The following is a 23,555-nucleotide window of genomic DNA, read 5'->3' on the forward strand; positions in this document are numbered from 1 at the left end:
GTGTCCTCGTTATAAAATATTAAGTATTGTATTTAATCGGATACCGATAATTGTTCATTATGTAATTTCTATTTTTTGCCATAACATTGTCAAGAATTAGTTATTGAAATGAAGTTACAGTAATCAAAAATCGGTTCTTCAACGAAAGATGTCTTTTTAAAATTGTTAAATATTTTTGCGTCAAAAGCTTATTTATTAAATATACGCGATATTTTCTTTTCATTTCTCGTCTTCGTTTAATAACTACGAGCGAGTTTTAACTAACAGTAACATTATCAGATAACTAATAATTCTAGGGTAACTCCTGTTTACGTTATAGTTTTTATACTATGATATCATTAACATCACCTTTTAGTAATGTTCAATATTGTATTTTATTCTTTAAAGAAAAAAGTTTGATTATTAAAAACAAAATATAACGATGTGTACCAGCAATTGTTCACGGTGCCTCTGGTTTCGCACGGGTCTGACTATAAGTATCATCTTCTACTTAAAGCCATGATTTCTTTACAACTTGATAGAACTTTACTGTACAAAGCATAATAAATAATAACATTTATAATTTATTCTACGATCGACCATTATTTTATATCCTCTACTGTTTCTTTTTTAACAGAACATTTTCGTATTTTCTTCTTCGAACAAATCAATTTAAAATCTTAAATAAACATACAAAATCGCGTATCTGCAATATTTTCATGAAAGTTGAAATGAAACCGTATGAATAACGATATTAACTATAAGGGAAGAAGAAAAAGAGCAAAGAAGAAGGTTGCCAATCTTAATTCCATATTGAAATAACTGTTTTCCATCAAATTGAACGTATTCGTTCTTGACATTTATAACTTTTAAAACAAGCACCGAAACTGCACAAACGCTGCGACTAAACATCTTCTTAAATAATACAACACAAACGTATCCCCATCGAGCAGAGACATTATCATCAAGTTTATTTCCATTTAGATGGAAATGTAGAAAATATATACACTGTAATTACATGAATCATGTTATCGTGGATAAAACCAGCGCGTCGTCAGTAGTGAAAACAATTCGACTAATATAAACCATCATCTAACGTCGCTTCTGAAATATCTTTGCATTTTAGTCCAAACGACCTTTAATCCAGTATTAAATATATATAAAAAAAAAAAAAAGAAAAAACACATAAACACATACACACACATTCCTCAGCATTATAGCGACAATTTATATACATAACATGTACAATTTATATCTCAACGCGAATTTTGCCAAAGACTTAGCGTTTTGTCATACGTGATGCAGTGTGTCTCCGTTCGACTTAATCCCATAGCTCGAGTTTATAGGTAGTCCCAAAGGGTTGGTCGAAGGAAACCGTGTACGGAGGCGGGGGAAAAACTGAGGGGGGGAGAACAATAACGAAGACAACGACGGACCTCGATAACGCAGAAAAACAGGAACGTGTGCAATGCGCACGCACCCATCGCAACCACTGTATGTACATGCCGCTGGAGGGGTTGTAACGGGGAGGTGAAAACGGAAGCTCGGTTAGATAGGAAGGGTGCAGTCGCCTCAGACGTCTGCTCGATCCTACTCTCACGTCGAACCTTCCCTTTAAGCTTTCCGTTTATTCTCGTTTCCATCTTCGATTCTTCCGCTTTCAATAAAATCCCGCGATGGCTTTGGACGCGAACGAGAAGAGCTATATTCTGGACGCGAGGAACAACTACGAGGACGTAAGTAAAAGTCACGATTTCTATCCACCTGACCGTGAATCACTGTTATTTTCTTTGTTAGTTCTTTGGAGAACACGGTGACGTATGTAGACAATGCGTTGTTCGACTAGTGTTTCTTCGCCGTGAGCTAACACTGTCATTTAAATCATTACGAATCATTACGAATCATTGCAGAGGAATACGGATAGGTGTAGTAACTGGTAGGATTTCGCGTAATCCAAGTGGCTAGCGCGACTAGTTTCGGATTTGTAACTATTGGACGGTGAATTTGTGCGAATCGAAGTGATTTCTGTCGTTTCGGTTGCAATTGAATCGAAGTGAATATGTGTAATCGAATAGATCGCAAGTTCGGAAAACGATGTTTGTCTCGCTGTAATCGTGTTATTCGTAAAACGTACCTGCTTATCGTTAGTTTTCGAGTATCGGAGGATGTGATTGAAAATTTGGCCTCGTAATTTAGATTCAAGTAAAGTTTCGTGATCTCCTTGTTATTTAGAGATCGATCGTTAAAGTGAAGTCGAAGTTAAACGCAAATCTGAAGTAAAGAGTTTTCGAAGTGATTCGTGAGAAATGATTTTACGGATTCTTTTTGACGAATTTATTTTTCGAAATTGTAACTATTTAAAGCAAAGAGAGAGAGAGAGAGAGAGAGAGAGAGAGAGAGAGAGATGTATTTTTTTTGATTCAAAGGTATTCTTAGTGTTATCGTGACAAAGAGGAAAAATCTGTAACTCATCGGATATATATCTACGCGTTCTTTTCTCTACGTATCTCTTTATTATCATTTTTTTTACTGTCTGTACGTGCTATATTGAAATTATTTTCAGAAATTATTACTCTTTATGTCTATGCTTTTAAATATCCTGCGGTAGTATTTCCTGAATGCCTCGAGCTATTATCCTATTTACGTAGTAATCGAGAATGTATAGATAGATCGAGGCCCGAATGGATATAAAATCTCGACGAATAAACGCGAGAAAATCGATTCTATTTAATTTATATATTATATTATATTAATTATGAAATTTCATAAGATACTTTTTTTATGTTAAATTATGATAAATTAATGTATTTAATACTAATTTATATAACTTCTCTGATAACCGGTAGAGTTATAGTTTCTCAACTAAAAGTTTAATTCACAACACCATGAATTAACTTCAATCGTATTAGAAACGTCGTCAGTTGCACAAATCTTATTACTACGTATATCTATACAATATGTCTCTACGGGGTGGGGCATGTAAATGGGACAATTTCAATATTTCTATTACTCATTATTAACATTTATAAACAATAATATTCGTAATAACGCTATCAAACGCTAAGTATGCAACAATATTTTTGATTATAGCGATACTTTCACTATTTTCAATTTATTATTTTCAATTTATTTCTATTTATACCTCTTTAATTTTATTAAATTATGACGAGTTTAATAAACCATAATAATATTATGAATTAAATGTATCAATCGAGAAGATTATAAATTTCGTAAATTTTTCATCCTCAAAAATCGAAAAATTTTAGTTTCCGATAGTACTGCCTAATATGAAAATTATCGAAATTTGATCGTTTCTCTGTTTGAAAATTTCGTTTGTATCATTAGTAATGTTTAATTAATAAATTATGTAAACGCGACAAGATAACAATATAATATCAATAACTAAGCGCTCGATGTAAGCTAGCGTAAAAGATATAGAGTGAGAAGCTGGGAATAAGAATGCAACAACCTCTTTGTAATACGCTATCGGCCAAAAGCACAAATAAATTATTATTATTATTACCATTATTATCATTCATTTATATGGCAAATGTAACGTGATCGAATAAAAGAAAGGTAAAAATAAAAAAAGGAGAACATTGTTCCAAAGAATGTAATTTTACGCCTAATGATTTTATCGTGATTAGTATTCGGAAGTGAACTTTGCTTTTAATATTGGCTTTAAAATAGGGTGGCAGTCTGGGTTCGGAGGAATCTTACGACGACATGCGACAACTTGTCGGGGTAAGAAATACAGCTAATTAACTAGATTTTATATCCGATCGATCGTAGTTTATGTCAGAGTTAAATAAACGTATGCATGAATTTTGCATGAAATATTTTATCCTCTCGATAACTTTCGTTTTGTTACAATCAATATCTAGGATTGGTATTTTGTAATTGTATGAAATTAAATATATGATACGAAGAATGGAAAATAATGAATTTCGTCGATTACGATGATCATTAATTCAAATTGGAACGTTGAAAATCGAACAGTGGATTTCAATCATTCTGAATGAGATCGGACTACAATATGATATTTCTATATATATGTATAATATAAATTCCTATCGAGCGAATATTCCATCGGTCGAGCATCATGCTAACAGAATATTTTATTATTAAAATGTCTATTCGCATAATGTTTTCAACGCAAAGATATTCTATGCAAATTTGATTTTGGTTATTATTAATATATAATTTTTATAACAACACACGTACATACGAATATTAGATAGTTGAAAGCTTGGACGCGGTAAATCAAAGGATTTACAATTTATGAGATCTTTCGACGAACGATTCGATCTTTTTCTGTTGCCTCAAATAACAAGAATTTTATTAAATTAAATCAGTATTTATAGATTTCTGTGTTTGATTAATACGAATACTTCGACAAGAAACTTTTTCACTTATTCTCTTTTATCGCTGTATGCTCTTTGATATAACTAATTCTTGTCAAATCATATTCTACTCTTACTATTTTTCTTCTTCTAATTTATCTTATTTCTTGTCGATATAAATGAGATATAATTTTATAGGAAAAGAACGAAGAATCTGGAAAATTCAGTAGTCTACCTCTGGCCAGTTTTAATTTCATCAATTCCATCATTGGCAGTGGTGTTATTGGTAATTCGAATATATGATATAGTTAAACAAAAATCCTTCAACACCGAATTATATTTAATATATTTTTTAAAAATTTTTAATATATTTTCATACATCTATCTATCTATCTATCTATCTATCTATCTATCTATCTATCTATCTATCTGTCTATATATACAGGGTGGTTGGTAACTGGTGGTACAAGCGGAAAGAGGGTGATTCTACGCGACAAAAGAAGTCGAAAATATAGAATAAAAATTTTTCGTTTGAGGCTTTGTTTTCGAGAAAGTCGACTTTGAATTTTCGCTCGGTGCGCGTGCACTTTATCACGTCTCGTTATAACGGATCTCACTGTAGATCGTTGTCTCGATGGAAAAATAAAAAAAAAAATTTTTATTCTATATTTTCGACTTCTTTTTTCGCGTAGAATCCACCCTCTTTCCGCTTGTACCACCAGTTACCAACCACCCTGTATATATCCGATTAAGAAAAATTCATCATTGTAAATGAATGTAATACAATTATATGAAATATATTCGTTTTATATACACATGTCAATTTGTGTAGAATAAAAAGCGGTTGTGTGTAAAATTCCAAGTATGTATCTTAATATCTAGTCAACACTTCTAATTGGTGATTCCTTTTTGCGGAATTTTAATGGTCTCCTCGTCTTTATTGAGCATCTCGCGTTATTCAGCTATTCCCATATATAACTTTAGTTTCAACTTATCTTCGTTTGTAAATTAAAATTGAGATATATTTTATGCAAAAAGGCAAATACACATATAGTATACGTTTATACGTACATAGGAGATTATAGGTTTGCATCCGAAGCCTTTGGTTTGCATCAGGAACCTTGGCCTTCTTTAAATTTTGGGATTCGTATCAGTTTTATCTTTTTCAGGGAGAAGCTGTTGGCTCGATGCCTACTCCCTTTGGATCATCTCGTATCGGACGAATGATTCATCAGGGATCTCCTATTTATGTAACCATCGTGTTCGTTCGGTCGTGTACCATCGGTTATGGGAACGAAAACGATTTTCAACAGTGATCTTATTTATTAATTAATAATAATCACAGTGAATCGACGAGTTGCAAGTTGGAAATTACGAACGTTTCGTAAATCTTTGCAAATAACACCGATAGCTATGAAGATATATTTCACAATCTGTTATGTATTTATATTGCAGCATCGTAACGATAAAAATCTATAAAATAATACTCATTTTATTTTTTAAGAGACAAAGTAAAGATTGTTTCGGTGTTTAAGGAGTAACTATTATTTCGAATCGCACGAAGAAACGAAAGAAGGAGGAAACATTGATTAATACAATTTTCAGGTATACCCTACGCTCTTCATCAGGCTGGATTTGGCCTCGGGATAGTATTATTAATACTAGTAGCAGGCCTCACTGATTACTCTTTAATTTTAATGATTAGGAGTGGAAACATTTGCGGTGAAATGAGTTACCAGGGTTTAATGAGAGCCAGTTTCGGTCGTACAGGATTCTATATTCTTACGACTCTGCAGTTCATTTATCCATTCATAGGTATATGCATCTTTTATAATCGCAGGGTAGTAGTCGTAATAACGATTAATCCTACTATTCTCCTCGCTTCTTCTTCAATATCATATCTTCTTTTCAAATTCTGTGGTACATTTTGAAATACATTGACGAAAGATAGTAAAGTGTTTATATATCGTATACTAAAATGAAACATTCAAATGTTATCTTACGTTTCGATCCCGCCGCGGTTTTCAAATTTTATGATTTAATCTCGCTTTAGTTTCAACCCTGAAAGACGACTTTTAATGCTTCGATAAAAACTTTAGCATAAAGTTGTAGCGTGAAGTCACGCGTATCAACAACGATCCTTTCATATTTTTCACAAATTAAAGAAATTTTGTAACCGTATAGAGAAAGTGTAATTTAGTCGAAAATGATTTTCATATCCAGTCATACCGTAGATTCCTGGAGGATAGCAGGGTTTTAATCGTTTATTACGAGAATTAGAATCGCGATTGCGAGTCTTTTCTATTAAAGTTAAATCATCGACCTATTTTATTACCTAGAATTATCTGAAACCCATTATGTTACCTATTATGTTCCACAATTATATGTAGATAACAAAGTTTCAAGTATAGAAAAAGAAAAAAGAAAGAATAAGAAAAACAAATATGTTTGAGGTGAAAAAAAAGAAAAAAGAAAAAAAAAAAGAAAAAGAAAAAGAAAGGAGTTTGGTGAACTTTCTGAAGCAGGTGTCTGAATCAAAGCAACGGTATCGGAAAATACTCGCTTTCGCGCACCATTGAAGCTCGTTTGGAGAACTTTGGAGTGCAGCGGCTCTTGTATATAAGAGGCCACCATTCGTACAGTAACTTATTCGTCTTTTCCTTTTCAGCGATGGTCTCTTATAACGTTGTTGTCGGCGACACGGTGACGAAAGTGCTAATAAGGTTAACAGGGATGAGCGAGACAAGCATTTTCGCTCATCGTCAAGTGGTCGTCTTGTTCGCGACCGTTTGCATCACTATACCGCTGTGTCTTTATAGAAATGTTGCTCGTTTGGCCAAGATCTCGTTTCTTTCGTTGGTCTGCGTTGGTTTCATTCTATTGGCCATTTTAATTCGGATGGGTACGATGTCAGCAATTGTGTGAGTGATCTTTCAAATTTCCTTCCTCTTCTTTCAAAATTCTCTTTCAAAATTTTCCTTAACATACACTTCCTTTTTCCAAAAATTAATCGTTTATAGCTGCACGATCGCGTAAAACCTTTCAATTCTTTTTACGTTAACGCTGCAAGAAACAAAGTATGCCATTTTTCACATGGTATTTGTATTACACGTACATTACGTTGGTTTGCCGTGCAATATTATCACCTGGTCTTTTTCTATCTCCTTCTTCTCTTCCTTTTCTATTGATGATAAATGACGATAAATGACGACAATCCCTAGGCAATTAAACGTGGAATCGATTCGATTTTCAGGCCAAGCCAAGAGGATAGTTGGCGATTCGCGAATTTCCCCGGCATTATTCCATCCGTTGGAATTATGGCATTCGCCTTTATGTGCCACCATAATACATTCCTTATCTACGAGTCTATAGAAAGGGCTACTCAACAAAAGTGGGACATCGTCACCCATTGGTCGCTCTTCACTTCCTTCGTGATTGCAACAGCTTTTGGAATCATCGGATATGCCACGTTTACCGCGTATGTTCAGGGTGATCTTATGGAAAATTATTGCTGGGACGATGATCTCATGAACTTTGCCAGAATCATGTTCAGCGGGACTATTCTACTTACTTTTCCCATTGAATGCTTCGTCACAAGGGAGGTGAGTTACCTTAATTTTGGCAATATCTTTTCTTAAGTTCTAGGCCAGTATTAAAATTCTTTGAGAATTACTCCTGTTATATATACATTTTTTCCTTCGATATTACAAAATATTTTAAGGCTCTTCGTGCTTTTTCTAAATGCTGAAAATTAATATTTCGCGATTAGACAACTACATTAAATTATTCATATTGTATACTTTATCAATAAAACATTGAATATCATCTTAAAGACTCCTCGTTGTAAAAACCTGTCGTAAACATTAATATCTAACAACGAAATAACTGTACTTCCTTTGGATTTGAATTACTACAAAAATTACTATCAAAATTTACTTAAAAAAATATTATTTAACGGCAAAACCAACTCTATTTTCTTTGTATTCGAGTGTTAAGAGACTTTTAGAGATTTACCTCCAGCATCGAATGAGTTTTATTAATTAGAACAATTGTATTTCGTTCCCTTTAAATTCACAACGAGGTACGAGGAGACGATAGACGCGAAAATTATCGTAAATGAAAATGGCACGGGTGTAAGAAAGATTACGACGTCGTAACATTGGAATATCGTGAATAATGGAAAGTGAATCGTGGAAAAGGAGGTGGAGAAACCTGAATAAAGGAACTAGGTAAATCGAATTGTACGTCAAGAATATAATAGTCAGAGCAAAATATACATCTGCAATGTTTGCTAACAACTAATCATAAAATTTATCGCGATATTATCGTTAATGTTTAACCTAACATCAAAGGATAAAAATTGATTCATAATTGACTATCGAATATCGAAAATTGACTATTCATATTTGAAAATTAAAAATTGCAGTGCTTCGAAATTGAAAAAATTTATTCGATACAAGCTTTTAAATGAAATATTATTGAGTTTTTCTAATAGCTAAAGTGTTCTACCACCGAATATCTACTTATTTAACTATTAATAATAATAACTCTCTCAGTAATAAAAAACATCAGTGGTAACCCTAAAATTGATAATTTAATGATATCTGTGATCAGAGATGTTAACGAACTGAATTAATTTTCCTTCGTCATCAAGCATTAATAACAAATAAGAAAATTGTATCGAGGTTCATAAAATATTCACAATTCGGTTTATTGCTCCTTTCATCGATCTCTAGTTTTCGCTGCATAATTGTAAAGCTTTCTCGAAACATTTTCGCATAAATTATTTCTAATTAACCGATATATTTCAATAAATCCTGCTCTTCTTAAAATCTCACTTAAATGTCAATTAAAGCCAGAAAATTATTTGTTGCCCAATGTTAATTATCGCATGAACATGTACAGTTAATTTTGCATTACTCGCGCTGTTTTTCTATAAAATCTCTCTCTCTGATTTTCTATAAAAATTAGGATTAGACGAGGAGAGTAAAGAGAAGGAAAAGGATTTAGAGAAATTTTCCATAAATGCATGAATATCTGCGATTATCTAACGATAACACATGGGATCTATTGCCCGTTAAAACGATTATTTAATAAATTTATACAAAAAATTGTATACAAGATTAAAAGTTCGACGTAAGGTCGAAAAATTTGTGAAAATTTGTTCCAGGTAATACTGACAGCGATTAAAGGGACCGATGAGCTCGAAGATCATACTGCATACGTCCCTAACTCCGACCGGAAATACTTGATAATTACTTTGTCGATAGTGGTTGTCGCATACCTGATATCGATGTCAACAGATTGTCTGGGTGTGGTTCTCGAATTGAATGGAATCCTCGCTGCTGTACCTCTAGCTTACGTTCTACCTGGCCTGTGCTACCTCAAACTCGAAGATGGACCAATTTTTTCCTCCAAAAAGCTTCCGGCGCTTGGTTTGATGTCCGCTGGCGTGTTTGCCGCGGTCTCTGGTTTGCTGTTGCTGATCCTGAACAACGATACTTCCAGTTCCTGCGTGCATGGACAGGTAATGCCGTATTGTATCGAGGGTATGAATAGCACGAGTTTCGATTCAAGCATGAAAAGTACCATTAGTCCGATATAATCGAGCACGTTCGAATTGGCCGAGGAATTTTCAAAAGCTTTTATTCAAAGCCGATGATAGCTTTGCGATGCTCGACGTTACGGTTTCAATTTCAAGTCAAAGGAATTTCAATTTTCTCTGTCTTTCTTTCTGGTTTCTTTTTGGTTTTTGTTTTTGGTAATCGAATGCCACAAGTATGAAGGAGCATGATAAGTCACGTTTTGTGTTTCTTATGGAAGAGCGATTTTTAAATTCAATATGTTGTCTAGCTGTTCTTTCGTTTGATCCTGGAAATGAGTACGTGTCTTTCTTACTCTTTTATTTGTTAAAAAAATTTATCAAAAGAGAAGACATATATATTAATAACATTAGTATTAATCAAGTTAAACTAATTTCTCATATAATAATTTCACCTATTTTCAAAAAGCTTGCATATTTGTATCCATCCATTCATCCATTATTCTCTTCTCCGACCATTTCATATTAAAATACTCTTTTTTTTAGTCACCAAATGACATAAAAGTCGGAAAATCATCAAAAATAGATTATCTCAATATATTCTTTCCATGTGATCTTCGGTCTTCGATCGATATAGGATAAGGTATAAAATTAGACTGCGGAGATTTATGCAATGTCATGTTTTTTTTATGAGCAATTATGAAGAAAAAAAGAGATTTATTTTACTCACTAAATATGATAATGAATACTGTACCTTGGGTATCACATGTATACCTATTTTTCAATATCGTGACCATCCTGGGCTTTCTTGCCTACCAACTTTAAATTTCCCACGAACACATAAAAGTTCGCAGTCTACTTATAGTAAATCATGCTTTAACATTGGTGGAGCATCATTACATTATTGCCAGTAACATTATTATTGTTATCGGAACGAAGGGGAGTAGGATTTTGTTTGATTAAATCGAGAAACGAAAATCAAAAGCTTTCTCTTCCACGGTTGAAATCTACGTGCTTACATATGCTGTAGATATTATAATAATGTAACTACTGAGAAATCTCGGGGAGGGGGGAGGGGGGAGGGGGAATATATCATGCTAAATAAGCGAAAACACGTTGAAAGTTCAAATATGTTATAATACACGATGTACCATGAGTAGATTGAAGAGACAACTATTTGTTAATATATATCGGCATTATTTATTCTGTGGAATGCGTGAATTTAAATATTTTTCAAATCGGAAAACTATAGACAATATCGAGAAAATCGTATGACCTTGCGTTGCGCACATTTCTTTCGCTGTTGCAAAATCATTAATTGTGACGAGATTAATAGAAATCATGCCTAGCTCTTCCCTTAATTAATTTTAATATTTTATAATACGAGCCGGGTCAACTGAAACATCTTATGATTAACGATGATTTAAATCTTTTAATTCCATAGAATCATACCTGTTATGTTCTTTTTTTACGGCCTAAAATATTTTTCATCAATATTTAGTTCATGGTATTTTTAATATTTAACATTTAATATTTAATTGTTCGATTTAGCGGTACTAGGTGAAAAACATCGTAATTTTTCTCTTATTTTTTAATCGATAAAAATGTATCTTGTTCTTATAATTATTAAATTATCGATTTGCAAAATGTTTGATAGCTGGAATTTACGTGGTACCTGGGTGAACATACATATTGATATAGACTACGTACGATTGGTCCGACGAATACATAAGTAGCTTTATAAATGGCAGTGTTGCAGTTGATTACAAATGTAGGGATTGAATGGTGGGTGAGAAATTATTTACCCGAGTCGTAATCATTTCATTCCAAACAGGCAACGTATAATTATACCGAAGCCAAAGAGGCTGTTGGACGAATTAATTGCAAATGCTATATTTAATTACTTGCAGATGAAGCACATTATTTAGCCGACGTAGCAGTGTAAGGTGTTCCACGAAACGATAGATTTTCTATTTAAATTTAAAAAGCATATAGTATTTATTGATAAATATAGCTGCCAATAAATTACTATTCATATAGAGTCATGGAACTACTTTCGATTGAATAATTTCATCAAACGATAAGAAATATTTATAGAGAGACTTATTTTGATGAAACGAAAAATTAAAAAGACAAAGACGGTAGGTAGGGAGTTAAAGAAACGGGGAAAAAGTATGGCGATGGATTCGAGCATGATGGAAAGCATCGAATAGGAAATTCAAGAGAAAATTCTATTCTTTCTTTTTGATGATGAGTTGATATATGAATAATCGAACTGAATGCATAATATCGAGAAAAAATATTATTTCCATCGAATATCAACTCTCGATGCAACTAGATATATTGTTTGTCGATCAGAACGATACTCATTATAATTAAATAAATAATATTAATAAGCTGTTGCGACACTATTTTTCGAATCTTTATCATAGGGGCATATTACGAAACAAAGGGTAGCATACCAAGATTTTGTATTAAAGAAAGAAAGAGGAACAATATGATACGATTGTTTTTTCATTCGATATTGCATCGAAAGTATCGAAAGTATTTTGTAACGTGAGAAAGGATTTACTTAATTGCATTCTACATCATTCTACACTTTTTTATTTTCTTCTACACAGTTTGTCAACTATTCTGCAATTTTTTTTGCACAGTTGATATATTTCTAAACATAGTAAACGCGTCTATAGCGTATAGTACGTATAGTCCACGCGTATAGTAACGCGTTTTCTTTCTTTTTCTATCTCTTCTCTTTTTTTTCTTCTTTTTAATACGAAATCGAACGATATTTGTTTTCTGAAAGAATTTAGTTTTAACATAGGTGAAATATACAAGATATTTCGTAGGATCGGTGCAATTAAAAAGGTAGATATTTGAAAATCTGAAACAAGATAACTTACTGGAGTTTTCAACAACACGCAATTATCTTTACCTTCCTGTTTTCAATATAATTATTCGATAAACATTCAATTTTTATTTTTGCAAGCCAATTAAAATAGTATAATCTTTACGATACAAAGTGTGTGCTTGTGTGTGTGTGTGTGTGTGTGTGTGTGTGTGTGCGCGCGCGCGCGCGCGTGTGTATGTGTGTGTATGCTATGAAAAATAAAGTCAATTTGTGTAATAAAACTTGCAAACAGTTATCTTGTTTTAGACGTATTGTAGAAATGTTTGATTTTTTAATTGCATTAAATCCTAAGAAGTGCAACGTATTAGGCCTAATAGGTATTAACTAATGTACATGAAAAAGTATAATTCGCATAGAGGGGGGATATAAAACAATCAGAGACCACGATAACGAAAGTATTTATCGAAAACCGATAAAGAATCTAATTATTTAAATTACGCTCCGGTTGAAATCTTTATGCTTATTATAAAGAGTTCGCGCAAAATCTACCGGGTGTCCGTAAAATTTGTATTTTGTATATCTGTATACCCTGTATATGTGTGTGTATCTATGTGTACTTATCTCTCTGTCCAACTATACAGAATATATACCATATATGTAACAAAGTATTATTACGGTGCAAACGAAAGTATTGTATCTTAGAATATTCCTGTATTTTCTTCAAATAATGTTATTAAAATTTATTATATCATTTTTAATTGTAATCTCCATATATTATATATTTGGTTGCCCGAATAGTTTCTTTCGTTTTATAAGGAAATAATAGACGCACAATGTCTTTTGTTTTATATTAGTTTATTGAATTATGCACCAACATAATAATAGAAATAGAATGAAATAGATCATACCTAATTCAATGAAATAATATAAAACAGAAATTATTGTTCATCTATTATCACCTTATTATTCAACGAATGAAACTTTTCAGACAACCTAATATATTATAAATACGACATGCGATTTCCATTTTCATAGAATATAATATGAAAAATAAATCAATTGTTTCTTTTTATAGTTAAGGAATCTCAAAGGATGTAATACTTTCATCTATGCTAATACATTAGATCGTGTATTTAAAAAATGAGCTCATATTACGACGATTTTTTCGATCGTAATTCTACACGAATTTTTTACATTATTCCGATGGATAGACTCGTTCTTAAGGTAAGGTCCTCAACTTTTATTAATACTTCGTATAGATATAGCAATGTATCAGCGAAAGTGTGTAAAACTTTAGGAAATCGTGTATATAGTAAAAAGCCAAAGTTTCAAGAACTATAAAGTTCGTGTAACAATTAGAAATTCTTGAAACTTAAGAAACTTCTGGAAAGTTTTTTAATAGGTAAAATTCCCCCAAAATAGTTGCTATATATATCTGCCGAAAATTATACAAAAAGTTTGAAATATGCTAAAATTCTTAAAATTATCTTTCATCTGGAAAACATCTTTTAATCAATTTAATCAATTTTTTTATTTCTTAGAAAAATCACGAGGTATTCTAATTACATTAAAGTAAACATTTTGCCACTTTCTCGAGTCTTCTCATTTCTTCTTATGCTTTTACCTACATTTCGTAAAAGTTGGATTTCTTTAGTTTCCAAATAGTTTTTCTAAATTAAAAGGACCCATTAAAAGATTTTGGCAAAATAGAATATATAAGAAAGTAGAAGCATTGTAATTAAAAATATAATACGTACTACTACTAACTCGCTAACAAAAGAGAAGCTATACAATGCACAACAAGTTAAATTATATTCTACGAACACCCGGTATTTTTTTATGTAATCAAAAGAGTATATAAGATTAAAAATTGAACATGAGTCATGTGAAACAACAACAACAAGCAGCAGCAACAACAACAAACAAAAACAGTCATTATTGACAATCGCGCATTACAGACCAAGAACTACAAACAAGAAAGACATGATAATTTGAAACAATAAAAATAATAATTTGAAACAAGCAAGAAATGATAATTTGAATTCGTCAGATGGATTCCGTAGAGAATGTGTAAAAAAAGAGAAACCGTAGAGAGAGAATTAAGATACTCGAGAAGATACAACAGGTTCCTAATTCTCTTCTTAAATCGCAGTCTTTCGTTTACAATCGTGATCATACTTTTCTATGATTGCTTCGCACTATTTGCATAAAAAGAAACAAATAAATTTTTACACGCATCATCTATTTTTCAATCATTTATTTCTACGATTATACTGTACAAAATTAAATCTAACTAATGTTCAAACAGAGCTACCTATCGAGGAAAGAAACTCAAGTCTATTTTAAACGAAATATTTTCCAATCGGTTTAAATATTTTAATCGATTAATACACAATTACTCTATTACGATTTATAAGTTTTGCACATGTTTGTTTTTTAACACTATCGCCATTTCTTCCGAAAGAAATTCCTTTTTCTAATGTTTGAATATTTTTTAATCGCGTAAAGAATGCACAAAACTGGAAAAAGATTGCACTGAATATATTGTATATAGCCAATATTGTTTCTTCTGATATGAGAATATAACGCAATAATCTATTGTGATCTAACCCGTTAGATATAGAATCTTTCTTGGAATATATATTTTTTCCTTGGAGAAACTGTTGCGACGACCTTTCAAAAAACAGATGCTTTATTTTTAAAAACAACAAAGAGAGATTTATTATTGTTCACACAACTATATGGACATATAGAGATATGTATGTATGTGTATATTGCAATCTAACGGGTTATGAACGATGTTAATAACATACCTAAGATTGTTCTATCATTCGTACGAACTGTTTATCGTTGAGCAAATGGAAACTTCCATTTCGTCGAAACCAGGACGAGTGATTACTCAGCGACAGACATGATGTTGAAAAATTGACTTGAAACAATTGGTTAGTAATAACAAGTTTTCAAGCACTATCTGCTTCAAAATGAAACCGTATTTGTATACAATTAAAAGCATATATATGATATTATATAGAAATGTAGGTAGTTGATTGATTGAATTTGTTTTCAAAAATTATTTAATAAAAACGAAAGGAAATGACGTATTGAATGAAAATACAGCGGGAAGTTTTACTAGTAACGTTACCGTAATCTGGAAACTTGCCTTTCTTAATGCGTTTAATTCAATATAATTTACGTATATAAAGAAATATTATTTTAATATTAGAAGATATCTCTTTCTAATTCGACTGATATTTTAGTATTAAATTCAAACGAAATACAAATGAGATTAAAATGAGATGCGTGCGCAACTGGTTTTAATATCTGAATATAATTTCTTGATAAACATGTTTTCTTTTCTATTGTTTGTCGTATATTATGAAATACACACACGCACGCGCGCACACACATATACACACGTTTTATAATTCTATAAGAATAATTTTATGGAATTAACTAATTTTTGGAATAAAAATATACATTAGTTTCAACCTCGATTTTCAAGGGAATATAATATTGAAAAGTATAGAGAGACAAAAAGAAAATCCATCAGATGTGTAATTTGAGTTTTGCTCCAGTGAAAGGTGCGTTGTAAAATTGTTGCCAGAGAATCTATGAATAAATGCAAGTGTATTTACTCTGTGATACGTGTACAGATAGTCCTATTTGTATGTTTCGTTGAAACAAGTCTATACTTAAAATGCTCTATTGTAAAGTTGATTGAATTTCAGATGAATAAATTCGAACAATAAAAGAACGAAAAGCGTTTAAAATCAGAATTAAATATTTTCCTATCCTTTTCCTACCTTTCCCCTTCCTTCCTTTTTCTCTGCACTCTCTTTCTTTATTCTGTTATTTCACTTGTAGAAAATCTTAATCTCGAGAACAGACATATTTGCATACACATGTTAATACATCATACTGCGCATGTGCGTGCGTATCATGGCGACATCTAAACTGACATTTAAAATACATATAATTTAAGTACATGTGTATTCTTTATGTATTTCTAATAGATGCGCATATAAATGAGTATTAAATAGTACGTAATTATTTTTATAACGTATACAAACAAATATGTTTGCTGTATGTTCAATGAATAACATAAAAAGTAAAATATACTTTTGATGTTGCTTTGAGGACAAAGTAACTTATTAATTCTTTATACAGGATATAAATAGAGGTTAAGAATAGAAAATAGAATTATAATCTCTTGAAATGATTTTAATTCCCATATAATCGACCACATAATCTTTTCTGTGAAACGATGTTTTTTATTTAAAACTTCCAAGCGTGTTATAAACTATTTATAGTATCATATGTACTGTACGTGCTTAAATCATTATATTTCTCTATGAATTGTATTTCTTGTCATATCTTTTATGCAGATATCCATTTTGTGATATCTTCTTCACACTTATAATTATCAAATAGTTATTCAAATTTCATCTGATGTTTTGTTATTAATTTTGAACATTTCTTAGCTACAAGTGCATCGAACAAGAGAAGTGTTCAAAAACATTGTCGGTTTCCTAAGAGGGGGAGATCGAGTCGTAGCTTGACTCCCAAATGCATTAAAATGGAAGTTTCGAAAAACGAGCAATTAGTTGATACATATGAGAAAATTTATGGAGATGAATGCCGAATCTGTTTGAAAAAAGCTGTTGAAATTTGTGAACTTTTTAAAAATGGGGACGCTATTCCTCGAAAACTTATGGCCGTTGCTTCTGTACAGGTTAGTTTGTATCACCTTTTGCGATAATAACATATTAAAAACTAATTCCTTGAAATTTTATTCCCTCCTTCTGTACATATGCTTTTGATATTAATATTTAGTATGTCTTTCATGCCTCTCGAAGAAACTTTTTCAATCTATATGTGACCTATATTAACAACAACTAATTGAAGTCAACAACATTTAGAAAGAAATTTGAGATTTTGAAAAATATAAAGCAATTAGAGAACTTTACTATGTTTTCAATAAATTTGTCATCATCTTGAACTTGTATCTCTTCAATTGTTTTGTTATTATCCTATTATTTATATATCTATATAAAGAAGTTTTCTATCCAACTGCAATAACGCTTATTACTTTTGTAAACTTAAATATCATCGATTACAATTTTAATGTAATATTAATGTACTAATGATTTTAGAAATCGTGTTATAATGAATTTAAATACATATGCTGCATACAATGTAGTAACATTTTTTTTATAGTTCTTCTGTAAATTATACGTTTGTATAGATTTTATTTATGAACATTAATGAAATACATGTATGTCGTTTTAGATTGCAGAAGGAGATGGTTTACCACCAGTGATTTGCTTGCCTTGTAACCAGCGTTTAGATGCATCTTATGATTTTAAATGTCAAATACAAAATTCAGATGAGAAGCTTCGTCAAATTCTAAAGCTGAAATCCTCCTCTAACGATTCTGTTACCAACGCCAGCACCATAGTTACAGCAATAATCGCTGATGTGATATCTAGCGTAATATCTTCTGAGAAAGGAAATACAGAAAAACAAGAAGTTTGTTCTACAAATTTCTGCAATGATAATTTTTGCTTTACGAAAGATGAAACAGCTTTTTGTCTCAATTCAGGGAAGAACTTGTTTTGTTACGAAAAAGAATCGTCACACAGTCGATTAAACGATACAGAGCAAAGAAAGAGCCTAGAAAATGTAAATGTTTATAAAAGTTTATTAGAGGATGATTCGGCAAGACAAATCGATTCGATAAAACAAGAGTTTGTTTTATTAGACGATCATATGGTACAAACTAAAGATGTTCCATTAAAGGGAGAAGCGAGTATCGAAGAAAGTCAACAGATGTCAGAAGAGACATCAAAAACAGATAGTATTCAAGATGATGATGATGATGATGATGAAAAACCATTAATTTCACGCACAACTAGATTACGCTGTACACAATGTATCAAATCTTTTCGTACAAAAGTGGCCTTGCAGAGACACGCCATTGTACATAAACGTAAAACCAAATTACGTTATGTTTGTTATGTTTGCGATAAACAATATTCTACGCTTGCAAAAGTGAAAAATCATGTTGCAATTTGCCACGAAGCTCGCGATAGGAAAGAAAATATTCAACATAAGAGAATTAGTTATGAGCAAAATAAAGCAATCGCGAGTGTACAAGATAAAAGGATTAATAGTAATGTCCAAGTAAGTATTTCAATTGGATTTTAGATAGACTTTGCCCAAGATTTTTGGCCAAGGAAGATCATTGCAGCTATTATATTTTACCATAAACTAGTTTAAAGTCGTCGTATTGTCATATTTCAGGATAAAAGAATAAAAATTCAAAAAAATGATGACTCTCCTAAGGAACAACGAAAAAGCTTAAAATTTACTTGCAAAGTGTGTTCAAAACAATTTACTTATCAAAAATCTTTTATCACACACGCTAAAAGTCATCCAGAGTATAAAATGGAAGAATTGGACGATTCGTCTCAATGTTGGGTAAAAGAAAGATGTACAGAAACCGTGGTGGAAGAAGAAGAAAATGAAGAAGAGGAAGACGAAGAAGATGAGGAAGATGAAAACCTTCCTGCTGAAAGTTTACAGTGCACTCAGTGTGGGAAGTTATTTGCAACAAAAAGAAATCTTAAAAGGCATGTCTCCACACATAGCGGATTAAAATATACGTGTGAAACATGTGGTAAAGGATTCTCAAGAGTGGATAAATTAAAAGATCATGAACAATCAAAGCACAAGGCTGAATTATTCGACAATTCTGATTTGGATGATAAAGAGGACACAGACAATGTAGTTAATAAAGGTGACTGTTTAGAAGGAAGAAAGAAAGTAAGTAAGTTATTAAACTCGAAACTTGAAACTTTTCTCTATTTTTAAACTAAAGTAATTTGTTCAATAATATTGGAATATTGTTTTAGGATCGTCACAATAGACCTCACAAATGTGCAATCTGCCCTAAATCGTTCGCGCAAGCGCAATCGCTAGCGAATCACATAGAACGTCATAAGCGGGTAAAAGAAACTCAAAAAAGATTTCTTTGCGAAGTCTGTAGCAAGTGCTTTGCACAGAGTGGTTCTCTGGTTGCGCACATGCGTACACATACAGGAGTTAAGCCATATGTTTGTAACGTGTGCAGTAGAGCATTTACAAAGAGCACTTATCTACAATTGCATCTACGTACTCATAGCGGTGAAAAACCTTATATTTGCCAGTATTGTAGCAGGGCGTTTGCACGTGCTAACACATTAGCACGGCACATAACAATGCATACAGGGGAAGCAAAATATAAATGTCAGATTTGTACAAAATCATTTAGAAGACTGACTTCGTTGAATGAACACACTTATACGCACACTGGGCAGAGACCATACGCTTGCAAAATTTGTACAAAGAGATATAACAATGCAGGGTCACTTTACGCGCATAGAAAGAAGTGCAAGGCACAGCAGTTATCTAGCCCTGGATTCGCGGTTTCCGTGGAAACCTGTACTGTATCAGAACAACAAGAAGTAGACGTTCCACAAGTTTTGATCTATTCCCACAGGAAATTAGTAGAGGACGCAACTGTTGGGCAAGTCACGCCCACACCACAGTACATGCTCGCAAATGTACACAATCAGAAGAATTTGGGATCAAATATTATACAACCGTTTCCAGTGGATGATTCAAATGTTTATACAATTAATACGAAGCAATTTAAGAATCCCTATTATACAATTTACCCAAACATGTAAAATAATAACGCGCGCGTGTGTGTGTGTGTGGGAGATTGATTAAAGAATGCCTTTTTTAGAGCTACTCCTCTGGTCTTTTTCTTTGCCATGTTTTTCCTTTTTTGAACAGTTACTGAATAAAAATGCGAAAATAAGGTGAGAGAGACCTCTAAGGTGGTAAATACATACTATAGAGTAAGTAAATAAATAAATACACGGTAAAAATACATGTAAAAATTGAAGCTTTTAAAAGATCATTTAAGCCTAATATTCTTAATTGTGAAAATTATAAAACGATATTTGGTAGTTCGGAAGTTTTAAGAATTTATATATGTCGGGTTTACATTGGAATTAGGATTAGGGGCGTGAAACGAATCGTCGTTTGGTTTACGCATTGTCGATAAGCAATAGAGAAGACATTGACTAGTGCAGATACGATTATTATAGAATTGGACAAGCATCCGTGGCAATTAGACATCCGAGAAACTGATGATAATGATCCTAGGTTCAATAACGAATCCGCGGTCGACGGGGTGATGGATGAACGTGCCCGCAAAATCTAAGTCGGACTCTTTGTTAAAACAGGGAATGTCCACCGAAGCGTACAGACGCTAAGTCGCTAATACGATCTCGCGAGAGAATGACTTTTCGTCGCCATGATGCTGCAGAGGAAAACTATGATGGGGTGTGCCTAAGGACACGAGATCATCGGATTCGTCGAGGATAGTCTTCGTTCAGAAAGTAAGGGAAATTAACGTTGCTGCTAATTGGTCAATCTCCATATCGGTGGTTAGAAAAGATGCTAGCCGCCCTCGAGGGAAAGTTGCTAGTGGGAGACGCCGTTCGTTGAAAGAAATAGATCTCCCCTATCTTCCCGTAGTTGGGACAAAGACTGTTTATCTGTTTGAAGGACTTTAGGTAACTAGATCTTAGTGTTTATAACGGCCCTCGGGCTAGCTGATCACGTACTGTGGAGACACATCGACATCTGGCAATCATCTCACTCGAAGAATAGGGACTGCGTGTGGCCACTGGACAGAGACCGTTGGAATGTTTATTGTCGCGTGTCGCCAGAGATATTTCTTTTAAGGAGAGCTATAGAATTACTTCATACCTTTGTTAGGCAAAGCGTTCATCCCGTGATCGCGGCTACGTTCGGCGACTGGCTATCGCCTCGAGCCCAAGCTCATTATCACAAATCTTGAACAAATACAATCGGATCGAAAGACGACAATTGTTTAATTACGCCTATGATAGAATCTAAATTACGGTGTTAAGGGATTTTCCCGGGGTTCCAAAGGGAAGGCTCCGATGTCCTTTCATCTCCGACATACTTATAGCAGTGTTTTCAGTAATAAACATAGTAATAGGGGATGCATTAATAAAGGGCGCTGAAAAAGAAACAACGCAGAAGGGCTACTAAAATCCGATCGTCTTTTACTCTGTATAAACCCGATCAACAAACCGTGAGTGGAACGAAATGTTCTTGTTTCGCAAGCTAATTCACTACTAATATTTATGAAACAAAAAAATTCTCACAATCAAACGCGAACTGTGCTTCGTTATATCTGCAATATTAATTAATTTATCATTTACAAAAAAAAAGAAAAAAAAAAAAATAAAAAATGTCTGAAAATTCCCGAAATTTGATACTCAACGTTAATAAATATTAATCTACGCACTCGTATTTAAGCAATACAGTGTCCGACAAATACAGTCGGAAGGTTTGGGCATTTTGTGAACGCAACTCTACTTAAGAAAACGCGATCATTCATTATCGCAACGCTAACTCTTAAAGTGAATTTAACGAAAATTACTATTAACTATATGAAAAAGCTACTTTAAATATTCTGGTATTGCTAATTGCAATATTATACAATTAATTGAAAACTAACACTTTTATAATCTAATTTTAAATAATAGAAAACAGGATAAATTCTGATACGTATAGTTATATAAGAAATTCTAAGAATTTATAATAAAATTTGTAAAAGAGAATCGCGATATCGTAATTCGCAACTCTAAAGCAAACGCGATTATCATTTTATCGCAACTCTAATTCAAACCGTAATCATTTTCTCGCTACACTAATGAAAAGCCGCGATGTTATTTCGCACCTCTAATACAACCCGTCATTAATTTGTCGCAACACTAATAAGAAAAATCGCGATTTGCCCAATGGGACGATGGACCGATATATACCTCGGCCAAAAAAGCAAAGACTACTACTACTACTACTACTACTACTACTACTACTACTACTACTACTACAAATACTAAAATCGAGCATAGTGACAAAGTAGTAACAATAATGACTTCCCATGCTCTGGATGACCCAGAGGATGGGGAGCCATTAGTAGTTGTCCTTTTGAGTGGCAGTTTGCCGGGCCTCTTCGGCTTATAGCCTCTTCTTTCTTCGGGCGCAATGCCCGCTGAAACTTAAATCTAAGCTCGAGACTTCTAAATCGCAAACAAAAGAAAAAAATACTTGAAAATAAAAATATAAACCGCGGAAATTGATTGAAGTGCACATGGACTGACCAACGATCACGGCAGTGATCGTTGCCCACTCGCATGTGCGTGCTCGAGCGATAAACGTTCGTTTCGAGCCCACTCGCGACCGCGACCGCGAAATTCGAAAAATCGATAGGCAAAACCAGAGACGAGAGCATGCTCTACCCGTGCCAGTTTCACCGTCGATTTTTCAAATTAGATTTCCAGAAACAGGTTGGTCACACGAAAACGCGCCTACCCGACCAGACGCTGTGCCAACCTGCCCGGCCCTACCTACTTATAATTAATAGTCATACCAGAAAGTATACTACCTATTCTACCTAGCGCTATATTTAAAAATGGCAAAACAGGCACACCAACACATTCGCTCCACGGTTCTCACACAAACGCTCGGGCGCAAAGGTCCTACACTAGAGAGGACGTCCCGGGACGCCTCCGACACCCGAGCTTAACACACAGCATGCACACTCTAAGGTACGTACCGTTTTCCTGAAATCGACTGACGAAGGCTAGTGACCATTGCGTAAAACGCGATAAAACTCGTCTGAGGAAATGATATCGTTAAAATAAATGTAAGTAAACTTGGAATTACAATTGTAATTTACGGCAATATTACATGC

At 33.1% G+C, this 23,555-nt stretch overlaps 2 protein-coding genes and 1 long non-coding RNA gene across 4 annotated transcripts; 2 read left to right on the top strand and 1 right to left on the bottom strand.

The window, feature by feature from the left end:
* Positions 1-1,532: 1,532 nt before the first annotated feature.
* Positions 1,533-11,911, top strand: LOC138186203 (putative sodium-coupled neutral amino acid transporter 11). 2 transcript variants are annotated; one of them, XM_069125802.1, is made up of 8 exons: positions 1,533-1,715; positions 3,670-3,723; positions 4,521-4,608; positions 5,928-6,137; positions 6,991-7,243; positions 7,576-7,924; positions 9,493-9,849; positions 11,775-11,911. In XM_069125802.1, the coding sequence occupies exons 1-8, from the start codon at positions 1,656-1,658 to the stop codon at positions 11,790-11,792; spliced, it is 1,389 nt and encodes a 462-aa protein (XP_068981903.1). In that variant the 5' UTR covers positions 1,533-1,655; the 3' UTR covers positions 11,793-11,911. The 2 variants fall into 2 exon arrangements, with proteins under 2 accessions (XP_068981903.1, XP_068981902.1); XM_069125801.1 differs by lacking the exon at positions 11,775-11,911 and having other exon boundaries at positions 9,493-9,927.
* Positions 7,920-10,477, bottom strand: LOC138186212 (uncharacterized). Its single transcript, XR_011174833.1, has 4 exons — positions 10,339-10,477; positions 9,912-10,193; positions 9,607-9,833; positions 7,920-8,066 (listed from the first exon to the last, which is right to left on the bottom strand). It is a non-coding gene; the product is annotated as an uncharacterized LOC138186212 (long non-coding RNA).
* A 5,292-nt stretch (positions 11,912-17,203) lies between the features above and the next one.
* Positions 17,204-20,506, top strand: LOC138186200 (zinc finger protein 502-like). Its single transcript, XM_069125799.1, has 4 exons — positions 17,204-17,444; positions 18,002-18,895; positions 19,016-19,537; positions 19,627-20,506. The coding sequence occupies exons 1-4, from the start codon at positions 17,289-17,291 to the stop codon at positions 20,440-20,442; spliced, it is 2,388 nt and encodes a 795-aa protein (XP_068981900.1). The 5' UTR covers positions 17,204-17,288; the 3' UTR covers positions 20,443-20,506.
* Positions 20,507-23,555: the final 3,049 nt, after the last annotated feature.

Source organism: Bombus flavifrons, chromosome 13 (assembly GCF_040668555.2).
Source record: "Bombus flavifrons isolate JBK064 chromosome 13, iyBomFlav1_principal, whole genome shotgun sequence".
Lineage (NCBI taxonomy): Eukaryota > Metazoa > Arthropoda > Insecta > Hymenoptera > Apidae > Bombus > Bombus flavifrons.